The 26,224-nt window shown below is 38.6% G+C and overlaps 1 protein-coding gene across 2 annotated transcripts in view; it reads left to right on the top strand.

Moving 5' to 3' along the window:
• The window catches only part of LOC145993736 (signal peptide, CUB and EGF-like domain-containing protein 3), a 143,043-nt gene that overhangs the window by 52,211 nt on the left and 64,608 nt on the right, over positions 1-26,224 (top strand). The window contains exons 1-2 of one of the 2 annotated variants that reach the window (XM_083129483.1): positions 19,430-19,811; positions 23,523-23,639. In XM_083129483.1, coding sequence (XP_082985609.1) covers positions 19,628-19,811; positions 23,523-23,639 — 301 coding nt within the window. In that variant the 5' untranslated portion in view covers positions 19,430-19,627. Of the gene's footprint in view, positions 1-19,429; positions 19,812-23,522; positions 23,640-26,224 lie in introns of those variants that run through there. The other variant, XM_083129482.1, reaches the window with a different exon arrangement.

The raw sequence follows: 26,224 nt of genomic DNA, 5'->3' as shown, positions 1-26,224 counted from the left end.
GAGTAATAGCAGCAGACAATGCACCTGATTGTATATATCACCAATAACAAATCATGCTTTTTTGGTGGTATAACTTGAATTGCGTGTGTCTTACAGGGACGGATGTATTGCGGACGAAGCAACCACGTTTTTCATAAATGTATTTCTTTCTAAACCAAAAACAATAATTTGTCATTAAATTCAAGGGGGGCCTATTGTTGTTTACTTTTATCTCCGTTTATTTTTCGTTTTGCGTGCTCGAAATATACACACATGCTCTCATGTTTAGCAGTTATTTCGCTCTTATATTAAGTAATGACACATTTATTAAATAATATATGCGCAGAAAGTACTTTTAAAATTTTATGTTTCAGGAGACAAAGAGAAGCAAAAATACATTCCACTTGACATGCATGCGGGTTTTGATGTGTTGTGCGGTTGGCAATACTGTGGATTTTTTCAGTGTCTGCGATGTAAGCAGCTCGGCGGTTGAGGCAAGACTGGCACGGAAGATTCTGAGCTCAGTTCTCGCGCGGATTGATACATAAAACCTGCTGCAAACTTAGCCTGACGCGCGGCTTAGGTATGTAAGAAATCGCTCAACAATCAACTTATACAGTATTGTAACCAACAGATTCAGATCAACAATGTGTTCAAATATGTTTTTTCTATTCTTTAAAACATAACCAGTACGAGTAACATCAAGATTAAAACTTGGTTGCAATTGCTCGACAATGGCGATCATCGCTTCAACAGTGAGCTTATACGTATTTAACCAACAAATTCAGTTATACGTTCAGATGTGTTTTTCTATTCTTTAAAAAACGTAGCCAGTACGAGAAACATCAAGTTGCAAGCAGTAAGACGGAAGTCATGGCCAAGAGGAAGCAGGTATAGATCTGCAAACTAAACTGAGAATCCTATAGAGGAAGTAGACCGTGGTGCATTGAAGAAAACGACAAATGCTGAACAGTATGGAATTGCCAAATCTACATTATCTACAATACTTAAATACATAATACGTATTGTAAATGGTTAATGTGTAGAAAGAACTGTATAGCAACAATAAAATTTGAGTCCCCGGTTAGCACGAATTTTTTTAACACGAACTTGATTTTTCGGTCCCTTGGGTTTCGTGTTAACGAGGGTTTACTGTATTTCCTTTCGATAGGCCAGTAACAGATTTACAACATTAGAGAAAATTAACGCAATAAAAGCATGACATATTATTGATAACTGTTAATAGAAAGCAATAATTATATAAAATCTAACACTTATTAGAAACATTTCACCTACCGTCTAATTTCTTGACATTTTGAACTATTTGTTAAAGGAATTAATTAAAAATAGTCTTGCTCAAATGATGTTCACAAGAATGGTACATTGTTATCTTCATTCGCCTTCCTCCACACCCTGTGGACACCATCTAATCCGAAAAGGTTTATTTTGGTCTCATCGGAGCAGATGACGTTCGTTGTTCCAGAACTCCTGGTCTTTATGCACGTTTTCTTTTGCATTCTATCTGTCTGTACAATGCGCGATGAACTGTTAAATTCCTCATTGTCTTTCCTGTTGCATTTTCGACCCGTGACCTCAATTTCTCACCACGAAAAGTTCCTATATTTCAGTTCTCTTTCTGTACATTAGGTGAGCATTGTAATGTGCTGTGTGCCTGTACCTGTAACTTAGTAAACATGTCACACTTACTTTTTGATCCGTTCTTATCATTTTGCAACGCACCTTACAATGTATACAGCCTGTACGAACATATGTGGTATCAGTACAATTCTGCCCAGCCGACTATTTTCAAGGCTGTGCGTTTAGTTAACAGTTTCTATGGGAAAGTAACTGTTACTTGTAACTGCAGTAAGTAGTTACTTCCGAACACTACTTGAAACCTGTGCTGAAAACCCATCTTGCAGAGTTCCTGCTAACCTGTACTTGAATCGAGAAGGAATGCTAAGTCTCAAATTACGTGCCGTGTGGCACTTAAACAGTTTACGACTCTCGAGTGTCATGTCGTGGCGTTCAACACACACACACTCCACCCTCCCTCCCGCGATCCCCGACGTGCATGCCGAACGAGCAACAAATACTCCATGCTTCACTGAACTTTGGGTAAGCAAGATATTGCCCCGTCGCCCACCGTTTCTTCAGACAACCTATTTGACCTTTGACCTTTCCATTTGTCCTTCACGGCCTTGGAGGTGACATGACCGTGCATCTGGTTGTGGGAACAGCCAGAGCCGGAGTTCTGGAGAAATTTCTGTACAACCACTGGTCTTCTTTGTTTCATGTTTCATGAGCGTGTGCCAAATGCAATTCTTGTAATTGCAGTTCTAGAAATATACAGGGTGCAATCAATGCGCGGATGTCAGCAACAGCAATGTTCGAATTAACGAGGTGACCGGGGACCCCCCACCCACACACACACAAAGTTATCCTGGCAGTGGCGTATACTGAGTCCAAGATATGGGCTATGTCACGTGGTCCTAGGCTATGAATAGAAATAAGTTTACCAACTCCTAAGAAATCAGGTTGCCAACTCATAAGAAATCAGGTTGCCAACTCATAAGAAATCAGGTTGCCAACTCATAAGAAATCTGGTTGCCAACTCATAAGAAATCTGGTTGCCAACTCATAAGAAATCAGGTTGCCAACTCATAAGAAATCAGGTTGCCAACTCATAGGAAGTCAGGTTGCCAACTCATAAGATATAAATAATTATATTTCCAATTCCTGATCGATTTTCCTCCTGTATTTTATCCTCTAGACTTCAGGCTTCGCAGAAAGCGTAGCTAGCCTAGAATATACGCTCCTGCCGGCAAAGTAAATTATTGTTATCCCTGTTAGGGATGTTTTATCCCCATTAAGGAGAATGGAATTGAAAGTATATAGTATACCATTTCTTAACTATGTAAGGAAAACAGTTGAAAAAATTATTCTTGTTCCTTCAGTGGCGGCTATTAGGAGGGGTCACTTTTTGCCACTTTCGTCCCGCACTATGGTAAAGCCAGGGTTGGCATATTTAAAACCTAAGTGTTTTAAACAACTTGTTTTAAACGTTTAAAACACATGGCCTTGTTTTTTCTACAAATGTATAAAACGTTTAAAACAAAGTGTTAAATTTCTTTATCAGAATAGTCAAACATAGATGCCCAGCCCTTGCAAACTTTTCCAAACACGAAATTCTATCCACTCTTCAAATTCATGATCCTTCCCTTCGCCGTCAAGTTTCAGATCTAACATTTCTTTTCAAAATCATGAATGGACAACTTTTCACTAACGAACTCTTGCCACATCTTCACATCCGGATCCCACGTACCAACAGCAAATGCAACAACTTCTTTTATACAAAAATCTCAAGGCTATCCCTAGAACAAAGGTCATTGCTCTATAGGCTACAAACAAGATACAATACACTAGTTGATCCTCCAGGCTTTCATCTATCTAAGCAGGCTTTCAGAAATGCGTGCATCAAGCAGCTGAAGAGTAATTAATATTTTTTATACCCTTGTTATTGTTTTATTATTATTGTTTAATTTTTATTATTTTTATTGTATTATTCTTGTTACATATGTGTGCGTGCTTCTCATTTGTTAATTTCTATTTTTCTCGCTGTTGATATCCTGATATAAAATGGATTTTCTCTGTATTCAGGATTTCTCAAATAAATAAATAAATAAATAAATAAAACACATTTTGATACTTGATGTTTGATAGTTTGTGCTTATTTGCGTGTTTTGTCAATTTGCCTTTTCATTCAATCTGTGCCATTTTGTTTATTGTGCATAGAAATCTGTTCAGTGACTGAAAATGTACATCAATTAACAAAGAAACATACCGTGATGAATACCAGTGGGCCACGTTTAAAACACGTGGCTATGTTTTTTTTACAAGTGTTTGAAACATTTTTAAAATTGAACACTACGTGGATGAAACAGTTTTGTTCCTCACTTAACATACTGCATAATGTCAATATTTAGTTGCATTCACGATAAAATGTCGTATTAAGAAAAAACAAAGTAGCTACCACGTGGACTGAGTGGGGCCTGGCAACTGTGGAGCTTGTCGAACAGCCAACATGCGAGATTTAAGACTAACATAAATATACACGGTGTTTCACTCGGGGCAGAACCCTGTATTTCGTTCATAACTCGGACACTAACTAATAAAGATATTGCAACGAAAATTGGAGTGGACTTACCTCCGTTCATGCGAAGTCGGGTGACATCATAACAAGTGTTGGAAATGGCCTCCATTGGCGTCCAGGCAGCATTGGACGCGACGTTCCATGTTGTGGAAAGTCCGTATCGGTACGTCAGGTGTCACTACTGGGATGGCTGCACTGATGTTTGCTTTCAAGGCCTCTATGGTTCGCGGTTTGTTGGCGTAAACCTGCGACTTCAAATGTCCCCACAAAAACAAAGGCGGCGTGAGATCGGGCGAGCGTGGTGGCCAAGCGTATACTTTATAATAGGAACACAGTCCATCCTTGGATGATTAACAGATTCCTTACTAATCATTAGGGAGGGCTAGGATTTTGAAGCAAATGCATCTTTTTTTTTGGTAAGGCAGAAACATTGCATAAGGAAATAGAAACGTGTTTTACACGTAAGTGAATGAATTGGGATGCCTTTGTTATGGCATTTTTTTTGCATTTTTTTACCCTTTTTGGAGTAAAGGTCATGTTTTAAACTTTTTAAGTCATTTTTCGGCCTTTTAAAAGTCATCTTATGCATTTTTCCACATTTTGAAGGAGAGAGGTTCCCGACTCTCGTCTCATTGCCTTCAGAGCAGTTCTGAACGACTGTGTTTGAAGAAACAAGGAAATTCTGTGCAGTATTGTTGACACAAGCTGTTGTGTAACAATTCAGCTCAAACAATGTGATTTCCCCCCTCTATCAGTCAATACATTGTCGCCAGACGGATTATTGTTACAAAACAAGGGGTACAAAGTTTTGTGCTCTGCATTGGACATTTTGTCAGGGAAGCAATTTGCACTCTATGGAATGAAAGTGACTTAACAGCAAGTGATATTGTTCATTTCAAGTACGCTCCTCTTGTGTCGGTGGAACTCGAGAGAAGTTTTTCCATGTACAAGGCTCTCTTGTCCGAAAACCGACAATCATTCACTTTTGAAAATTTGAATATGATTTTCGTTGTGTACTGCAACTCAGTAGAGCACAACACACATAAATTTGCCGTTGCGTAGATACCAATTTTCGTTTCGTCTCCCTCTCTCTTAGTATCACGTGTTCTACCATGCTCGAAAATCTTCGCTATTGTTGCCATATTGTCATTCCATTCCTGGACACACTCGAGCAAACATTATTGAAAACAATTGAATAGCGCTCCAGCTCGCGGTTTACACCGTTCGGCAGGGACGGTAATGTGGCAATATAGCACGGCGTAGTGGTTGCTTCTTTCATGCAGTGCATGTTCATTGGCTAGCTAGTAACTAGTGTTGCCAACTGTAATAATGAAGCACTATTTCTGTCACGGAAGGGGAAAGGCAGGTAAATTGGCGGTGAGTTTTGTTGGATTGGAAGCACCATATTTTTATTTTATACTAAGTATTTGACCGGTTTGACGTTGTGTGCGTGTATTGCGTGTATTGCGTGTGTGTATGTAAAAGTGTGTGTTTGCTAATGAACGTTAAATTCCATAATGCCTCCAGTTCTGTCGAAGTTGAAATCAAAAACCTTGCATAGCCAAGCTCGGGAAATTCTAAGCAACGTGCACGAGTTCATGAAGGAGGAAGCCAGTCATGGTGTTAGCATCCCAATAAAGCATTTTGGCAAGAGAGCAGCGGCTGCGACTGGAGTTCCTGAACGAACAATCAGGGCTATTATGAACGAAAGACAATCTCTTGAGATGTCAGAAGGCCCCTCCACATCATTCCACACTCCCGGGAAAGAACGACAAAGACCAGCGACCAAATCGTCAGTGGACGCTTTCGATGAAAACGTTATCCGTAGGCGCATATGCGACTACGCTCTGCGTGAAAATGAAGTGCCGACATTGAAAAAATTGCATGTCAAATTACAGGCGGACATACATTTTGCGGGAAGTCAAGAGAGTTTGCGACGTTTGCTGCGAAAGATGGGATTTAGGTGCAGGAAGAGGAGGCTGTCATTTTTGCTGCTTAATGCGATGCATATTGTTTTCTGTGTTAAAATTGCCATGCTTTGATGGATGACCAAGTTCATAGCAGGGCCTGCGGAAGGAGAGGGCGAACCGTGCCACCAGCCAGGGCGGCAAAATCTTAAAAAAAAAAAATAAATAAGCCTATTGAAAACTGTGGTCGAGCGAGATATTCTTTTGCGCTTAATAGTATTGAAATAGCATAAGACGTCTCATTATTTATTTTATATTTTGATGTTTTACTTAGGAATATATTGATTTTCAATTTCCCGTTGCTGCGTAATGACGGGGGGGGGGGGTCGAAATGGAGCGGCATCTGCTGCCACCGCCCAGGGAGGCAAAATGACTAGCGCCAGCCCTGGTTCATAGCAAAAGAAAAAGCCGCGCAGCTTATCGTCTAGTGGCAGTATATGTACTTGTTATTGTTGTGGAAGCCGGCATCGTTTGCAAATGTACAGCAAAGGCAACCGACTGTCGCCGATCACAGAGAGGAAATAATAATACTGCTTGAGGAGGAGTGTTGTGGTCCAATTGTCGCGGTTTAACACGTTGGCATGTTGTTATCTGCCATTGCAGTTCCGTACCAGTGTATACGGGTTTTGGGAGTGAACAATTAGAACGCCACCAGTGCATTAATGCAATGAAAAATAATATTTCTTTTATTTTGTTTGAAATCACTCAAATAAGGAATCAGTATGAAGAAGTCTTCTTTGCAGCATTTTTGGTAATTTTACGTATGTGTTAGTTCATATTTTGCGAATTTTTTGTCCATATGTATGTAGCTACATACAAAGCCACTTGTTAGTACATATTAATCCTAGTCCTGGTATAATGCATGACGTTTAAAACTCAACGTTAGATAGACCTGAATTCTCTAATTTCCTTGTTGTACGTAACAGCTGTGCATCGGCGCACTGCAGCGATTTTTCTATCTGCTCCATTAGCAACACTGCTTCTTTAGTTCTGTCGCGCATCGCACGGCAGAAATATCTGTGTTGGACTCTACTTAAAGTGTAAAAGATGAAAAAAGTGAACTTTCTTACTTGTATCTACTACCATACGCAATGAACATGTGATAGATACTGTAACGTTAATTTTAAATTTGAATTTCTTTTGGTAGTATATACATTTTTCTTACAAATCTTTGAGAATTTTTAGGTCATTTTTCAAATTTTATAGGGCATTTTCTTGCATGTATTAGGTCATAAATGCATTTTTAAAAGGTCATTTTTTGGCAATTTTAAGGTCATCAAAATTCTAGCCCTATTAATCATTATTCTTTGAAAAAAGTCATCTTGGCATGATTTTTTAAACGTTTTATTTGTTTAAAACATGTTTTCTCGGTTCTTGTTTAAAACATTAAAAAAACATGTTTAAAACATATATTTTTTCAAAAAAAATAAAAATTGCCAACCCTGTGCTAAACGTAATCTACCAAGAGAAAGTAAACTGTTCTTGCCTCCTCACAGTTTTGGAACCCAATCTCCGCCACTGGGTCCAGTATTGGCCGAGTTATCAAAGATTTTCCAGCCGAAAAGTCTGCAGCCTTGTGGATTAAAGAACAACACCGATCTGCAAGTGACCTCACCGAGCCGTGACAACAGCAGGCTGTTTTTCACTTGAGCTTTCATGGCACAGCGCTGACATTTTACATTAAAGTGTAAAGAAACTTGTAGGAAGTTTATGTTGGAATTTAGACAAAATAGATTTCATAAAGTTTTCGGTGTTACTAGTTTGATAGCTCTTCTTGTGTATGAATTTGGGTTTACTTAGAGTGTAAACCATAGGCGTAGCTAGAACTTTACATTTGGGTGTGCACAAAGAAGAAAAAATGAGGTCTTGTACCTTTTTAATAGCATATTTTGCAACACAATCACTTGGTTCTTTAACTGCACTGATGTTTGTAAAGGAATATAAATTCACTAAATGACAGTGTTGAAAATTTCTGAATATATGTAGTAGAAAAAAAAATCAAATTGCATAGAAATTACACACACACACAGACAAAATGTTCATAAATGTTACAAACAAATACATCAAAATACACGTCATCTATAACAAGAGACGTCTGTCAAAAGGTACAATGTTCTTAAACTCATCAATAACTTCATTTACATCAATAGACTAAGCTTTTTCCTGTTCCACAAATAGCAAGAACAGGGCTTCCAATCTACAATCTATCCTGCTTCTGAGTTGCTCTTAATTTAGTTTTAACTTGGGTAAGCTTGGAGAAAGCTCTCTCACACGTGCAGCTTGTGACAGGTATAGAAGAAAAGCGCTGCAGTACAGAGTAGAATGCAGTAAATATCTTCTTTCTCGAATGACATCAAAAAATCGAAAATCTATAGACACCCGTTTCATCAGCGATAATGCACACGCTTGTACCAAGTAATGACATTTTTAACTTCTTACAAACTGCCGCTCTTATTGAAATATCTGTATTTAATTCTCTTTGATAAAGCAGCCCATTAGGGTGTGCCTAGACACACCCGGCACACCCCGCAGCTACGCCTATGGTGTAAACATGAGACGTAAGGCCCCGGGGCATTCGTACTATACCTTTGTTACGCCTCTGCTGGCATACGGCACTTGCTCTTCATGGTAGAATAGCTGTGGGAATGTTTATGTTAATAAATAATGTGAAAATGACAAATTTTCAGTTCAAAATAGTGAATATTTAACGAATTCTTGAGTACAAAATTCCAAATTCAAATTACATAGTGCCCAGTTGTAGGACATTTAAGATCTTTATGAAATTCTTTCCGGTCACTGAACTGTAGGATATGTCCGTTGAAAAAGAGGGCGCCTGGCTAATGATACCTTGAAATTACGTAAACTAAATCGTAATATAACTTTCCACTCGGCCAGAACCTCTACTGCTAAACGATAGGATGAAAATATTAATGTAAACATGCACAATCTCTCGTTAGTGACATGATGTTGGCGAAGTGTCTTGAAGAAACTTCTCTTCTTGCAACACAAAAAAGGACGAATAACTCTGTGAGCTGGGCGCCAATGTAATGGTCATGTGCTTCATTACTATGCCACAAGCATATTTTTGATTTATTGTCGGTTTAAAGACACAACGAACTCTGCTCGCCAGTTGCACAATTTATCCCTCTACCTGCACCAAGCAATTTGTACCAGGGAATCCCGACTCCACTAATCTTCACAGACATCACGCAACTTCGGTGAAGCTTTCCTCGCTATTGATACTGCCCACCCTCATGCGTCGATTTTTTAAATTATGAAATGAACTAGTTGCTTATTGACTTACTGTTCTGGAAATTGTATTTACCATTACTTCATGAATTTGCTACTGTACCGTGATGTTAACTACACTATATTATCTCTTTAAGTTCTTGACTAATGTACAAAACAAGACGACGATAGATCCATGATTAACAAATCATGCTTGCTTTAATCTACGTCTTGATTAATCTGTGCCAAAGAAGATATCTACAATGTTCTAGTGTTCAACCCTAAAATTGGCAACACAATTTAAATCATTCTTACGAATAATTAAACAAAACATATTGCAATCATTTCCCCTTGCAAGTTTTTCCATGAAATGACATAATAAGAAATATTATTTTGGCATGACATTGTTTTGGAATCACAAGATTGGTTGATGAAATTTTTACGTAAATAATCTACGAATTGTTATGAAATGATTCTAGAAAGTTGAATCAGTTTTCAGTAGGGCTCGGATAATTATGCATATTGCGTATGCAAATGCATATTTAAGGATTTTTAACTGAAAATGCATATTTCATATGCAGGTGCATATTTGTATGAAAATAAGTTGATTTGTGCATATTTTTGTACCCACAACCAACACCGAGCATATACTGTATTTATTTTCCTTCTCTTCTCTTTTCTTTATTTTTTCTATGTCTTTCTTCTTTCCTGGATTGTATGAAATGTGGCAAGTACGTCATTCTCGCCTCAACGATCGACTAAACTTGATGTGTGTGACTTTGTTGCCCTAAATTACAGTCCACTTGTATCTTGCGAAGTGAAACGTGTGTTTTCTGAATATAAGACTATTCTAGCTGAAAACAGAAGGAGTTTCAACTTCGAAAATGCAAACATGATCTTGATCTGTAATGTATTGTGTTTCATTTAACGCAGAACCATATTCATTTTAAAAAATCTGTGTAGCGAATGAGCATTCAGAATAATGCATACTCATTGCCTGGTATGTAATCTTTCATAGTTTGTAATATACAGCATTTATAAATTAAACATTTTTTTAAAGTGAATATTTTACACTTTTTTATTGCATATTTGCATGCATATTTTGCTTTTTTTTAGTGCATAACTATCCGAGCCCTAGTTATCAGTAACTACCCGTTCATTATTCCACTGCATAACTAATAACTGTTACTGTAATATTGAAATTTGCGAAGAAATTTAAATTGGTCAAAGCATTAGTAAACGTCACATACACATTCAGTCTAAGGCGCTGTGCTTTGGACTCCGACTGCTGGGCGGCATGTGTTCGAGTCCGCCTGGGTTCAGACGGGTTCTCGGCCTGTGTATACCGCGTTTGGTAGAACCTGTCCTGTTTCCCGCGCTAGGGAACGCTCGACAGTTTCGGTGCCAATGAGAAACGAGGAAAAAATCGTCTGCTGGGCAGCGAGGAGCGAATGGAAGCCAGAAGAGAGGCGCTTACGTAGGCGCTGTTCCGACGTTGCGTATTTTAATTGGCTGCCTGGCTTTGACTTTCCCCAGCACGGAGAGAAGCCAGCGATCGCCTAGCGCGGAAACCGGGACAGGTTGTAACAAACGCGGTATAGGTATAGGACCGGTGGCAACCCACCATCGTGAAGAAATTGGGGAGCTACGAGTGAGTAGCGTAATCCGGTCTCGAAAATCTCCTATGACGGCTGGGGGTTCGACGTGCTGACCCCACGTCACCCTATTACCGGTTGAAGAACTCCGGTGGGATTGTGGGAGGGAGACCAGCAGTCGGGAGGTAGGCCAAGACCCTTACGGGCTGTCGAGCCACGGATTATTATTATTATTACGCGTAAGGGGGGACTTCCAGAGAACGTACGACGATTATTGATATGAAATTCTAGGTAAAACTGCAGCTACCCATGTACAGTCACCGCCAATAATTGGACACCTAAATCCTGAAATACTCGCTTCCCTGCAAAGGCGTTATGTGCGTTGCATAAAACTACGGCGATAAGTTGGTTTTAATAGCAAATCTTCAATGGCAACGTCCACCACCGTACAGTTAGGCAACCCACACTCCGCCTTGAAGGGAAGTATTTCAGTATCTAGGTGTCCCATTTTTATTGCCGCTGACTGTACATTGCAACATACCATGGAAGAGAGAGAGGGAGAGAGAAAGGGAGAGAGGGGGGTAATAAAAGAAAAAGTGAGAAAGAAGAAATTAGAAAGAAAGAAAGAAGGAAAGAGAGAGAGAAGGAAAAGTAGCCCCCCTCCCCTCTATTATCTTCTTTCTTTCCTTCTTTCTCTCTCTCTCTCTCCCTCTCTCTCTCTCTATCTATCTTCAAGAAGACATGTGGAGGTAATGCTCCACATATAATCTCGGCTATTTGTGGAGTTGATGTGAACAGCACCATGCTCCGGCCGCCTTTATTTTCCAGGGTGTCGGCAGGTACCCATTTATTAAGTCTGGGTGAAAATGAGACCCGTTCCAGATGGGCATATCGCTGATAAACTTCCCACCTGAAATCATCAACTCTAAAAATCGAACCCGATTTTGTCGCGCGGAAGTCAAATGCCATACCGACTAGACTATGTGAAACTTTACCTTAAAAAAATAAGTAATGCACATGAACATTTATGTGACAAGATTTCACACTTTTAATAGTCGTTTATTGAAATGATTCTAAAAGTTAAATAATTGGAGGTATGGGTGATATCGTTATTGATCGCACGTTAGTTAAGTTATTGAAGTATATGTTAATTTCATTTCGAAATGAATTAAATTCATTTCGTTTAAAATAGTGTATTATTTTTTTACATTTTTCATAACATTTCCCTTCTCCTCCTCAAAAAGTTGCCTAAAAGTTTCCTGAGGAAAGTATCTCTAATCTGCTAATACTGCGCTCGAAGTTAAATACTTTCAGTTGACCGTTTTTACACTTTGTGTTAGGGAAATTTTGTGTGATGTTTGTTGGAGGACCTTGCAATTTTGCGCAAGACGATTGATCGGAAGCACTTTTTTATGGTATATTTAAGGCAATTTATTCTTTGGCTGTACGCAAACACTACATCAACATGGCGAACCTGGTAGTTCTTAATCGAATGGTCAATTTAAACGTTTATCTCCAAGCTTGGAGTCCAAGTTGACGTCATTTCATTAACCAGTCCACAGTGACTGCTTCTGATTGACTTACCTGTACACATTCGACTTAGACAACAGTTAAATTATGGATCGACAGAACAAAAATTAGGCTATGTTGCCACATCTAACAAACTAAATTTCAGCGACGTTCGTTATGCTTGCAGTGGGTTTTTGCAACACTGTCTTTACGATAAGGAAACAAATGCTTGAACGGCAACACTGTATTACGCCGAAATCGAATCTATGTGTGTAAGAAGCAAGTTAATAACACTCATGAATTATTCACCAATTGCGAGATTGCATTCTAGATATGCACTTATTACTTATGGGCGTGTGTTAAATCTTGCACACCCTCACCAATGTTCGGACAAAGCTATGGGAAAAGAAAACAAAAAAGGAAGACTTCGATTCCTGTTTTAACAACCAGGCGAAGAGCAAATATTTTGTCGCGTAATAGGAGTGTAATGGCCGACGCTCCACCACTTCAGCTTTTCTGTTCCGGAGAGAGTCAATATGTGCACTGCAAGGGCTGGATGATCTCAGTTTCCCTTGAACAAATTGGTTGAGTAAATATGACTTTTGTTCCATTTGTGATTGGATTTATTTGGCGGGAGTTTCTCTTGTCTCTTTTAGGTTTTCCGAAGGTACTTACGTATGTGCATTAAGTAAGAATGGCATATACAGGGTGTACATCAGTGGTCCTCAACGATTTTCCTACAGCGGGCTATTTTCACATTCTAAAAGGGACTGGTCCAGACACGATCATAGAGGCAGTGGTAGCTTTATAAATAAATACATGGTTTCTGTTATAGGTGTAACTTGGCGGGGACTCCCACAAAAATTTCAGGTTACAATATTTAAAAGTGAAGGACAATTTTGCTAACCTCCTGGAACCTGAGTAGTAAACTACTGAAGAGTATTTTTTATGATTGCACAAATGCAAGTGATTTAGCAAAATAGTCCTGGGTACTGTTTTTATGGGATGGAAAACTTGTCGATTCTATCCTCCGAAGTTAAGTTACAAGTTTGATTCTGCCCCCAAAGTTAAGTCCTAACTTTGATTCTGCCCCCAAACTCCCAAGTTTGTCCCCTACCCCCCAAAGTCTCAAGTTTGATTGTATCCTCTCGAAGTTAAGTCTCACGTTTGATTCTGCCCCCAAAGTTAACTCACAAGTTCGATTTCCCCCCCCCCCCCCAAATTAAGCCCCAAATTACGCACATGGTTTCTGTTGCTCGATACATTCATTTACTACACTCTTTACTTATAAAACAACACACCAACATGGGTAATTAACTATTGCAAAGAACAGACAAGTTCTGAATTGAGGTTAAGCACTTCAACACAAAAAATAAGCATAATGAGAGGACTTTTTTTCCTTCTTCACTAGCATGTCAATACTTTCCTTGAAGCTTCTCGCAGACAGTTTTGAAGGTGTCTGTCAATCAGTCTTGATTGTACCTGCAGTTTTTTTAAAGGACTGTTTGCTCTCTTTATGCATTTTAAAGTTTCTTGTTGGCCAGCATTCCTTTAACGTTGACGTCAGCCTGCATCGTTATACGAGAAGGGTATACAGAAATGTATATCTCATTACGATAAATAAGGAAACTGTAGAAAGTAATTCACGCAATGCCTGTTCTGATAAAAAATATTATCCCAGGAATAGTAGGTTCTTCCTTTGTGGACACACCTCGTATATTTTTAAAAATTCAAATGTAAGTAACACATTTACGAACTCACGTATTGTACTAGATTTTATATAGAAAGAAGCTCATATCATTCCGAATACCACGTTTTAATATCATTCCCCAGTTTAATTGTCGTCCAGTACAAAGCCTCGAACGGTTTTCTCCCCGATTACAACGGCGTCCATACAACATTTGTAACGTAGTTTCTCAAATCCTCCTTATGCTGAATATTGAAAATATTACAATTCCTCAACTTCATTTTTTAACAGTATAGGTAAGTGAAAATAAATAATTCACTTCTCGACACTGTTTAGTTTTCCGGTACTAAAAAGTATGGGGTTGGGTTCAGGATTTAAAAAAAAGATGCTTCCAAATTAATGGTATTTGAAAATGTCAACATGTGAAAGTTTAATAAGTTAACTTTTGTATTTTCGTTATCTAATAACCTTGATTAACAGTGCATCGTGCGTTGGTATATATTATTGGATTTGTAAATATTGTCAAAGCTGAGTTAAGTGTAATCGCTCATGATGACGTCATGAGGACGAAATGGCATTAAAAGTAAAAACGTGTATAGCCTGTGCAAGAAATTTTCAGTATTAATGATACAAAAAAGAAGAATGTAATGAAAGTGCGATTTAACTTTCGGTGCATAAGAATGAAGAGAAAATTGTCTGACGAGTGTCATCAGCGAGTTGCAGAATGTCATCAAGAATCTAGAAAGTAATTGCTGCAATACTTTAATGTTATATTAAATGTAGGTTGTGTGATGTACTTCTTTCGCAAGAGGGAAGATAAATTATTTGAAAAATCGTTTCCACTAATCGCGTTTTATCGTCGAAGGGCAGACAGGTCTTCAGACATTTGCGAATGACTGTTTCTTTCGTTGTCGACAATGGAAGCGAAAATACATTGACTCAAGTGATGCGTTCGTGGTCGCCTCTAGAATACAGACAAGGAGAGAAGTAAATCACCTGAAAGGGAATAAGGTTGATTGATTGGTTTATTTTACTTCGCTTTTCCACCACTTTTGGCTAATCGCGAAGATGAGGATGAGTCATGATATGATAAAATTGATGGACACTCGCAAAACAACACCCATTTCCGGACTGAGATTCGATCACGGAACCCTTAGCTTCGTAGCGCGTTAGGTTAACCACTCCACCACGGTGGTCAGCTGAGACGAAATAAAGCTTAATCAGGTTAACAAGTGTCGTGAAGTAACTGCAACAGTAACGGTCTATTCAGTGACGTGCACAAGGGGGTTGGTGGGAGTCATAACCCCTTCCCTTTGGCCCCGTATTCCTCCTCCAAGAAGAATGCCAAAAGCAGGAAAAGTTCTAAAGTTAGGACTGCCTACTAAAAGAAGTATACATAATCCCCCCTTTCGAAAATCCTTGGCACGCCACTGCTTGTATTGTAAAATAGTAGCCAGCTACTTACTTTTAAAAGTAGCTGGTGTTAGTTAGAATTCCTCAAAAGTAATTGTTACTTGTAATTGTAACTACGAGTAGTTACTTTCAAACACTGGTGTGCGTGTGTGTGTGTATGTATACATATATAATATGTAGAATGTATTGCAGTGGCGTATTCTGAAAAATTGACCGGGTTTACCGCAACAATTTTTATTTAATGACGTATATTCATTATACAGGGTGGCCCAAAAGTTAGTTCCCCCGAGAGAACATATGCAGCTTGACCCTGTGGCGATGTAGGCTAAGAATTAAATGTAAAATGTTGTTAATAGTTCCACCGGACAAACGGTGTTAAGCATTAACGTTATCTGTGTAAGAGACTGCTGAATTATCCTTCATTTTCACATATACTACAAGTTTCATAATTTTGTTCTCTCCTAGGAGAAACTGACTTTTGAGCCACCCTGTATATTAATTAGATATAATAGAAATAAAACACCCATGCATGCATGCAAATAATAAAACCAAACCCAAAGTCCAATAACTTCAAATTTTCCCGCAATTTCTATATATTTGAAAGAAGTTGTTTTACCGGCGGTAAGCCAGGTAACATGGGAACAGATAGAGGGGGCAAACAAGATATAAGAGATCAAGCATGTGTAGAGTGCCACACACGTAAATTTGCCGTTGCGTAGAAACGAATTTTCGTTTCGTCTCCCTCTCTCTTAGCATCATGTGTTCTACACTGCTCGAAAACCTTCGCTATTGTTGCCATATTGTCATTCCATTCCTGGACACACTCGCGCAAACATCATTGAAAACAATTGAATAGCGCTCCAGCTCGCGGTTCCCACCTTTCGGCAGGGACGGAAATGTGGCAATATAGCACGGCGTAGTGCTTGCTTCTATTATGCAGTGCATGTTCATTGGCTAGCTAGTAACTAGTGTTGCCAACTGTAATAATGAAGCACGAAAGGCAGGTAAAGTGGCGGTGAGTTTTGTTGGATTGGAAGCACCATATTTTTATTTTATACTAAGTATTTGACCGGTTTGACGTTGTGTGCGTGTATTGCGTGTGTGTATGTAAAAGTGTGTGTTTGCTAATGAACGTTAAATTCCATAATGCCTCCAGTTCTGTCGAAGTTGAAATCAAAAACCTTGCATAGCCAAGCTCGGGAAATTCTAAGCAACGTGCACGCGTTCATGAAGGCCGCGCAGCTTATCGTCTAGTGGCAGTATATGTACTTGTTATTGTTGTGGAAGCCGGCATCCTTTGTAAATGTACAACAAAGGCAACCGACTGTCGCCGATCTCAGAGAGGAAATAATAATACTGCTTCAGGAGGAGTGTTATGGTGCAATTGTAGCGGTTTAACACGTTTGCATGTTATTTATTATCTGCCATTGCAGTTCCATACCAGTGTATACGGGTTTTGGGAGTGAAAAGTTAGAACGCCACCAGTGCATTAATACAATGAAAAATAATATATATATATTTTTATTTTGTTTGAAATCACTCAAATAAGGAATCGTATGAAGAAGTCTTCTTTGCAGCATATTTGGTAATTTTACTTATGTGTTAGTTCATATTTTGCGAATTTTTAGTCCATATGTATGTAGCTACATACAAAGCCACTTGTTAGTACATATTAATCCTAGTCCTGGTATAATGCATGACGTTTAAAACTCAACGTTAGATAGACCTGAATTCTCTAATTTTATTGTTGTACGTAACAGCTGTGCATCGGCGCACAGCAGCGATTTTTCTATCTGCTCCATTAGCAACACTGCTTCTTTAGTTGTTTCGCGCATCGCACGGCAGAAATATCTGCGCTGGACTTAAATTTCTTGTTTGGCATTTAAATAAATAAAAAAATAATAGTACAGTTTTCTAACATTTCTTCATTTTCTTGGGAAACCGAGACACACATTCGTCCGGATGTAGGAACTTCGGGACTCAGAAATCTCCTGAAAATCCGGGACCTATACCTCAACCTCAATGTATGTGGCGATTGTAGCACTAAACTTTCTCAGCACTCCAGAGATGGCAGCAGTGTCGGAAGAATAAGGTTTTTCAACGAGCCGTACGACGTGTCTAACAAGCTTCACACTTAGAATTGCATGAGAGGCGTTTCCTCATGCCTTAAACTTAGGGCGGGGCTCACTTGTCAAGACGCACCAGCTTCAAGTGTTAACTACAGCTGGAGGCGTGAATTTGATATTGGATTTTTTTTTCATGGATGAGAATTTCAATTAAAAACAGCTGGTGTTGCGTCACATGGTTCGGGCGAATGGTTGGAACATTTTGTGAGGAAAGGCCCCTCGTGCTCCCAGCGTAAAGTATATTCTTTTCTTGTCAGTTCGTCACTACTGTTTCTAATTTCGTTTCAAATTGTCTGCCGGCTTAGTGATACATATATTATTGCATTTTTCATGTTTTGAAATCGCCTTTCTTACTATTTTAGCTAATTGCAATGTCGAGAGTGATTCAAGAGGAAGGGGGGAAGGGAGAGGATAAGGTGTCAGGATTAAGAGATGGCTAAATGTCCTAGGAAGCGAGGCGAGCTTTCAATAAAGAGGTTTATATTCTGTGACTTTGTTGATATGATTTTGAGGAGCAATGTCGTACAGGATAGAGCACAAGTATTACCTAGCAAATTGTCCATGACTATTTTCATGAATTTTTCTCTTGCATCTTGCGGGTTTTGAAGGAATATATTTTTACGTTTGGTGATGAAAAGGTTCTCGGCAACTTGTTTGGCGTTTTCTTTAAATTATTGAAGTTCTCATTGCATAAAACAAACAGAATAATCGTGGTGATGATAATTTGTTTGGAAATAAGAGATGCATCCCACTCTTCATGTTGTATCTTGTAACAAATTGTTATTTTATAAATGAAGTGTCACAAGGATCAACTGATATGTGATCTTATGGCGTTGTTTAATTTTTTCAAGAACGTTTAATTTTACGTAAGGGTTGGCCAGTGGCTCATGGTCCAGCCAAAATCAGGTTAATCTACCTTTTGGCCCAACCTTTCAGTCTGTAATAGACAAGTTTCATGATAAAAGTAGAACGAAAATATGTAAATGAATATGATGGGATATCTTTGCAGACTCGAATCCTGTATCTCTGGTGTCGGAGCGCGTCTATTTTTTTATCCATGATTTGATCAGGTACAGTCAACGGCAAATATAATAGTGGGTAAATTGTCAATAGCTATTTTCATTCTTTTATTTTGCGTCCTGTGTTGTTTTAAGGTATGGGATTCTGTAGATATTGCTCTGTTCGTTGACATCTCAATTTCAGTTCAAGATCATCACATTGAAGTAAAATGACGGAATGAAAATGGTGATGGGCAATTCGCCTATTATTTCCTTTGCCGTTGGTTGAGGAAAAATGACGGAATGAAAATGGTGATGGGGAATTCCCCTATTATTTCATTTGCCGTTGGGTGTACTTGCTAAGACTAACTTTCAAAATTTCTGACCAAGCCACTGAGCTTAGTAAAAGTGTCCGAATCGGACACCTCTGGAATTACATACGTTCAATTTTTAGTGCGCCTTGATAGAACATTTAACGAAGGCCATGGGCGCATGCGAGACTGCTGATCCATGATTGGTGCTTCAACGTGACACTTCTTATGCCCGTTACGGTACATCACCGCTACAAGTTGGCCAAACCTTAACATCCACCGTGACCAACCGTCGGGTTAATAAAGAAACAAGCTCTTACGTGCTAGTGCGTGCATTTTTGCATTGCACCCACGGCCGTAAGCATCAAAACTTCTTTTTTTTTCCCCCGCCAGTGGCATTAGTTTGGTGAGGAGGGGGGAAAAGAGTTGCTTGGGGTTGGCCAGAAGGTAGGCAAGCAGTAAAGCCAGTTCTGGCCTCCATGTGCGAGGCAGCAATCCGTCCAGCACGGGAGTGCAACAATAAATGAATTCATCGGTGGGATCGTGATAACACGCCGCCTACTTTGGCGTAAGTTTCCGACGAAGACAGGTGTGTGCGCGCGTGAGTGTGTGTGTGAGCGAGAGAGGCAATCCTTCCGCACATGTCGTGGTTCGGCCCTTCATGGATCTCGTTAAGTCGAGTGATGCGTTCGTCGTTACCGGTGCACGTGGACATGACAGGAATCTGTACGGCGTCTCGAAATGTTTTGCTGTCATCGTCATACTATTGGTGCATCTCCTAGCGTTGGTCACGTCTCCGGGTCTGGCCAGGACTCGAAGTGACGATTTTAGGAGGAATAACGCTGGTAAGTCTTGAACACTTTCACAGTTGTCATCAGTGGCGGCGATTCGGTTCCAAAACTGGGGGCAAGGACAGTTTACTTGGTAACGGTTCGTTATATCGGAGACACATTAAAATCGGATGTTTTGGGTTCCTCATGCTTCGTACTTACGAATTGTGTATTGCGGAACATACTTCAAGGTGCCATTATGCTTTTTACACGAAAACAAACACACTTTTTCACATTGTTACTCCTTTTTTTGCTTCCCTAACACACAATATGGCGGGCACACGTTGACTACCGTTGTCGGTATGCAGTGTTTCCAACCTTATTCACAGAAAAAAACCTACTATCGTGTTCGTCACGTGTGCAAATTGCACATTATGCACGGGTAGCTGACGGATAGCCCCACGAACCATTTCCGATAAGGTTAGGTTTGGTTAGGTTAGACAAGCATAGTTAAAAAGAAGGGGTTGGAAACACTGACAGGGGGTCCGTCATCAAACGTATGTTGCATCCAGTTCACGTAGGAAAGCAATTTGCAATTTCTCTTGCAAAATACATGATTTCCCGGTCAAATAGATTCCACGATGAAAGAAAATACCTCGACGGACATTGGAAACCTTAGAGAAACTCATTTCTTGTGTAAAAATAAAGAAATGTGTCTCCGATATAACTAACTGTTACCGTTTACTTTCCCTTGATAGATAATTGATTGATTGATTTAGTTTATTTTACTTCGCGTTTTGTGCCTCTTGGCTAATTTGCGAAGATGGGGATGAGTGATGAAATGATGAAATTGATGAATGGACATTCACAAACAACCAAGCCCGACCGGGATTCGAACCCGGGACCCTTGCCTTGATAGATAAGGTTTAGCATATAGTGTAGGGGCAAAGGTAGCCCCCCCCCCAATCGCCGGAACTGGTTGTCATTATTAATGGTAAAAATGATCAAAGAGTCACTGAAAACAGGGATTACTGACACGGGCGTCGACAGAAAGGCCCTTGATAAAACTTAGTTGGTAGAAAGAATGACAACAATAATTATTACCACGGGTTGATTGTTATTATGCAATAATAACTATTATAAACTAATAAAAATAAACCAATTTCATTCCAAATTACATGGGAAGATTTTGCTACACGATGCACCAGATGAATGAATATCCAGCACAATGTTTTCCATTATTTTTTTAACATTTCAAACGGTTAGTGCACAGAAATCCATAGTTATTGTATTTCGTTAACTTTTACACACCTTGTTGAAGATATGGTTGGAAAAGTTTGGGTGATACTCATGAAGCTTATGTTGTGTGACATCTCGCATAGAACTATATTTTTTTTAATTTTGGAAACTGTGGAAGCATTTATTCTTTGAATTAAATGGTAGAATATGAAAATGTCACATGTTTCCAGACACGTATTTAGAAATATATTTCTGGGGTGGTCCGAACCAAGTGTCATAAAATAATAATAATATTTAAATTTAAATAATTATAATTATATTATGTTAATTTGAAATAGTATTAATTAAAATATTCAAGTCAATTAATATCATTGTTTACCTGAATAGGTAAAAAGATGGTATTCATTATCTAGCTTACGTATAGGTGAGGTCGACAAAATGTGTAAAAGAAACAAAAAATAACAACTGCCCTGGCAAGGAAGTTAATGTTAAATGGATAAAGAATTGAATATTTATTGAATATCAAAAAAGGATATTAAATCCAGTTGACGAAAAGTAAAGTTCCTGGTAATATTTTATGCATGTTATTATAAGGAGTAAAAGATCTTACATAAATCTTTATATATATATATATATATATATATATATATATATATACCAATATAATCCTTGCCTTCCAATTAGTTCGGTAAAAATAAATAACCCAGATTAAACAAGTATATTTTCATTATTCAATTTTAGTTATTTTATTATTGTCATTATTTACTTTTTAGTTATTTTATTATTTCATTATTTAATTTTATTTCTTAGTCTTTCGGAGGGGGGTTCCGAACCCCCCTGGACCCCCATAAATTCCTCCGTGCCTGCTTCCTGTATTTTACGCTCATTTTTTTTCGATTTAATGAAGTCTTTACTGTGGTTACTTAACAATAAAAATAACAATATTTTTGCTTATTTGTAACTTGAAATTAACTATGTGAATTTCCAGGGAGGGTCAACGGACCCGTCAGATCCCCTCCCCTCTTCCGACACACACGATAGAAGGTAAATTGGCATTAAAAGCAGGAAACTACTGTGACTAAATATTACGATATAGGCACTGAAGATTAGGAAACATCCACTATAAAGTGAAGTAATCAAAGGGGTCCCGGGTTCGATACCGGTTGGAGACGCATAGTGGTTTGCATCCCACTTTAAACTGTACAGTATTGCATTGAATATTTTTTAGTTTCATAACCATTGTGTGTGTGGGAGGGGGATGTATTGGTATTATCATAACATTGTGGGGGTGTATTGCTATTATTAATTGTCCATAATTATTGTCATTCTTATGTTGCTCTACATCTTGTGTTGTTTTACGGGTTGGAATTTTGTTGATACGAAGCAGATGTTGACATAGTAATGGACAAATCACCTACTTAAGGCCGTATTTATAGCAAAATAATGGGAAGGATTCAGCTGTCAATAGTCCGAGGATAGTGTATTACAACTAATAACTATTGATCATGGATGTTATTCACTAATAGTAATAATTACATTATTATTGAATTTAAACATTTTTCAATGAATATTTCTAAACATCTCACTGTACATATAGACGTGCACTAATTATATTAACAATTACAATATTTTTCATTATGTACATTGAGATTTTTATTTGCAAAATTATCAAATTAGATATCAAAATATGTATGTGCGTTTTGAATAGATTTTCGAAATTTTTGTAATTTTACAGTTTATTTTGAATGCAATGAATACTGTTAAAGTTATTCTGAAGATATGAATTCAATAAAATGATTGTACACCATTAATTGTAAGTTATATTTTCGAAATAATTTCAGATTTTACAATGATTTGATCAACTGTTGATGCGATTATTCGATTCATGCAAAATGTTTATTAAAGCAATGGGAGGGGTTTGGACCCGTTAAACCCTCCCCTTATATACGACCATGCACCTACTATTACATATGCAGTTGGGTGTACGCTTAGTTCCATCTGAAATAACATTAGTGGTTACATCTAGCACTCCAACAGCATTTCGTCGACCACTGTGGCGGACGACGCCATGGGTGCAGGGTTCGAATCCTGGCCTGGGTGTTCTTTGTGAATGTACCTTCATCAATTTCTACCTTATCACTCATCCTCATCGTCGCGATTAGCCAAGAATGTCAGTAAAACGACGTAGAATAAACTCAAACCAATCCAATGCATTTTCTCTTTCTTTCGCATTTTCGGATCTCCCCCCCCCCGTCAAATCTGGGTACGGGCCTGTTACGAACGCTGGAAAAACTTAATTTCATCTTGAATGTATGCAACCACGTAGCACAAGCATGCTTGAGGAATGAAGCACATGCATAACAAAGTATCTCCGTTATCTACAGCATTTAGTAGTGTGTATATATATATATTCATAAGAAAGAGCTGTTCTGAAGTTGAAAACTCCTCAGATACTTCACGTGTTCTTTATTGAATTAGCCAAAGATTCCTTCCAAGTTGTAGGCCAAGTGTGTATAACGAAATAATACAAGATATTTGTTCTTGCAGACCAATGCCTGGCAGGCCAGAATGACTGTGATCCGAACGCAGTGTGTAAGCCTACGAGAAAGTCCTACAGATGTCTCTGTAAGAAGGGTTGGGAAGGCGACGGGCGAATGTGTACAGGTAAGTTCCTAAACGAAATGCAATGATTACAACTTATGTGTTTAATTTGGATTTGTTATTACTGTGGCATTTCGGCCAAATATTCTTTCTACACTGCGAATATGAGCATGTTTCCTTTACTCTAACTTGGCTGAAGTATAACTATCCTCCAGGCAATAAAAATAAACTAATGATTATTGATACCATGAATGTTATCACAGATTGGTAATTGCATCCTGTAAAAACAGGAGAACGAAAAGTGTCCATGTGTTGCAAAATGGGACTGGGAAAGATATGTGTGACGAAATGAATGTACTGTTTATAATTAAACTAATAATAACTATAATCAGTGCTTTTGTTCTGGGAAAAAAGGTTTCTGCACTCTTCAACTTATTACCGTGTTTATAATAAGAACTCATGGGCGTCCGTAGGAGGAGTCAAAGAGGGAGTCGCTTAACCCCCCTTGGAATAAGGAAAAATTGCCTAATTCTCTTTCCTCCTTCCGTTGTGCTTGTAACTCATTTCTTTCCTTGCATCTTCTTTCTAGTTTCTAGTTCTCCTCGTTCGTTTTTACTTACTTTCTTCATGACTATTTCTTTTTCCAAGTTTTCCTCTTCCATTTTCTCTTTCTTTATTCTTTATCTTTATCGATCTTCTACTATTTCTCTCTGTCTGCCTGTTTTTCTTTTAACTTTATATTTTATTTCTTTGTCTCTCTCTCTCGCTTTTCTATATTTCTTCTTTCTCTATCACATCTATATTTCTCTCTCTCGCTATCTCTTTCTCACTGGCTTCTCTATTCCTTACTTTCTCTCGCTTCCCTATTTCTTTCTCTTTTCTCTCTGTCTGTGCGTTTGTTTAAATTGCTTCTTTATTTCTGTTTGTCTCACATTTATATTTCCCTTCTCTTTCCTATCTCTGTCTCTCAGTAGCGTAACCACAGGGGGCATTGCCCCCAAACCTTGGCCGGAAATCGATTCTGGGGGGCAACGGGGTGCCAAACATTTACGGCCGAGGCACAGAGGGGCGATCGCGTCCCTACACTTTATGCAAATTAAAAATACATTTCGTAAAATTTTCTTGCTCACTTCGCTCGCAGTGCTTACTTTTCTTAGTCACATCCTGTATAAATATATAACATATAAATGCTATTACGTGTTTTATTAATATATTTATATACTTCGTGGTTGCTAACGAAAGGCGATGAGAAATGGATAAGAAGTAACAAGTCTGTCTAATTTCTGTGTTCTTGGGATTGCTGGGTTCAGTGCCCTAAGATATGAGGTTCTTTGTTGTTCTTTTTTTTTGTATGTTTTCGATACTATTGCAGTCAAGTATATTCGAATCCCAAACTAATTGTTTATGTTTGTTGTTAAAAGAAAAACTCTCACCCCCGGAAGAATTTGGTGGGGGGAAATTTCAGGCCAAGATTGTTGGCAGGGGGAATTCCCCCCGTCCCCCCGGGATTTCGCACCCTGTGTGTGTGTGTGTGTGTGTGTGTGGGAGGGGGTGTATAGGAGAGGGTGGGCAGAGAAATTTGCTCATTTTGTTACGAAACGTTGAAGAACAGCATTTTCTGACCTATATGTATGCAACAACGTGGCAAATATTTGCAGTTGACACTGACATTTGTTTCTACCAGAGTGAAAAAAAAAATGTATGATACGGGTAGACTACATGTATGCGTAATGCAAACAATTCAAATAGCCTACAAAAAGCAACATGTGTGTGGGATTGATAGATGAGGGTTCACACCCATTGTACAAAGTCCCCGACTTTTCCAGGTATTTTACATAACTGTGTAATGATTTAACATGCTAAAAATAAGAGTTACACTTCAACTTTGTAAGTTAATCAAATGATTCACGTTTGTTGAACATTTTTGAAAATAAATGAAAGAACCTTTTTATAAGCAATATTACTTAAAAAGGAAGATTGTTGTGAAGATACGAAACGTGTTTCCGGTTACAAATTCTGACTTTTCCAGGCTCTGAAAGCTTTTTTTAAAAATAATATGTTTCCAATGACCTCAGTCTTAGCGTCGTTTTCCTGACTCCTCCAGTTGTCCAGGACTTTGGAGTCAGTGCGAACCCTGTAAATAAATTATCTGAAGGGAACGGCTAAGTGACTTCACCCTGGCAGTGTGTCTGCTGGCATAATATTGTTTCTATAGCGAATTTTCGATTTTAGAATCTTATTCGACAGTAAAAATAAATGCCAGTGGCAACCAAAAAACTATTAAATGGGGATGCATACATGTGGGATAGAAAATGATATTATCAACGGCTCGTAGACTTCAGACTACTAGAGCCTGCCTCTGCCCAGAAACAACCTATTCATTTGTGCAAAGACAAAATCGAAATTCATGTAAAATTTGATAAAAACATCAACGTAATTTTTGTAGGTTTTTATACGTTCAAATTAAATTTTTTCGTGTCTCGAAGGGGGCCATGGCCCCCTGCCCCCCCCCCCTTGGGTACGGGCCTGATACGATGCTTTAAACTTGGATTAAATGAGGAACGCGGGATTTAACAATTGGCAAACTGCAACTCTACTCTTGGCAATAATCTGAAACAGCCCTCTCCTGTTGTATGTCTGTGCATGAT

Source organism: Lepisma saccharinum, chromosome 10 (genome assembly GCF_977018435.1).
Source record: "Lepisma saccharinum chromosome 10, izLepSacc3.1, whole genome shotgun sequence".
Taxonomy (NCBI): domain Eukaryota; kingdom Metazoa; phylum Arthropoda; class Insecta; order Zygentoma; family Lepismatidae; genus Lepisma; species Lepisma saccharinum.
This window is presented reverse-complemented; position numbering and strand designations above follow the sequence as displayed.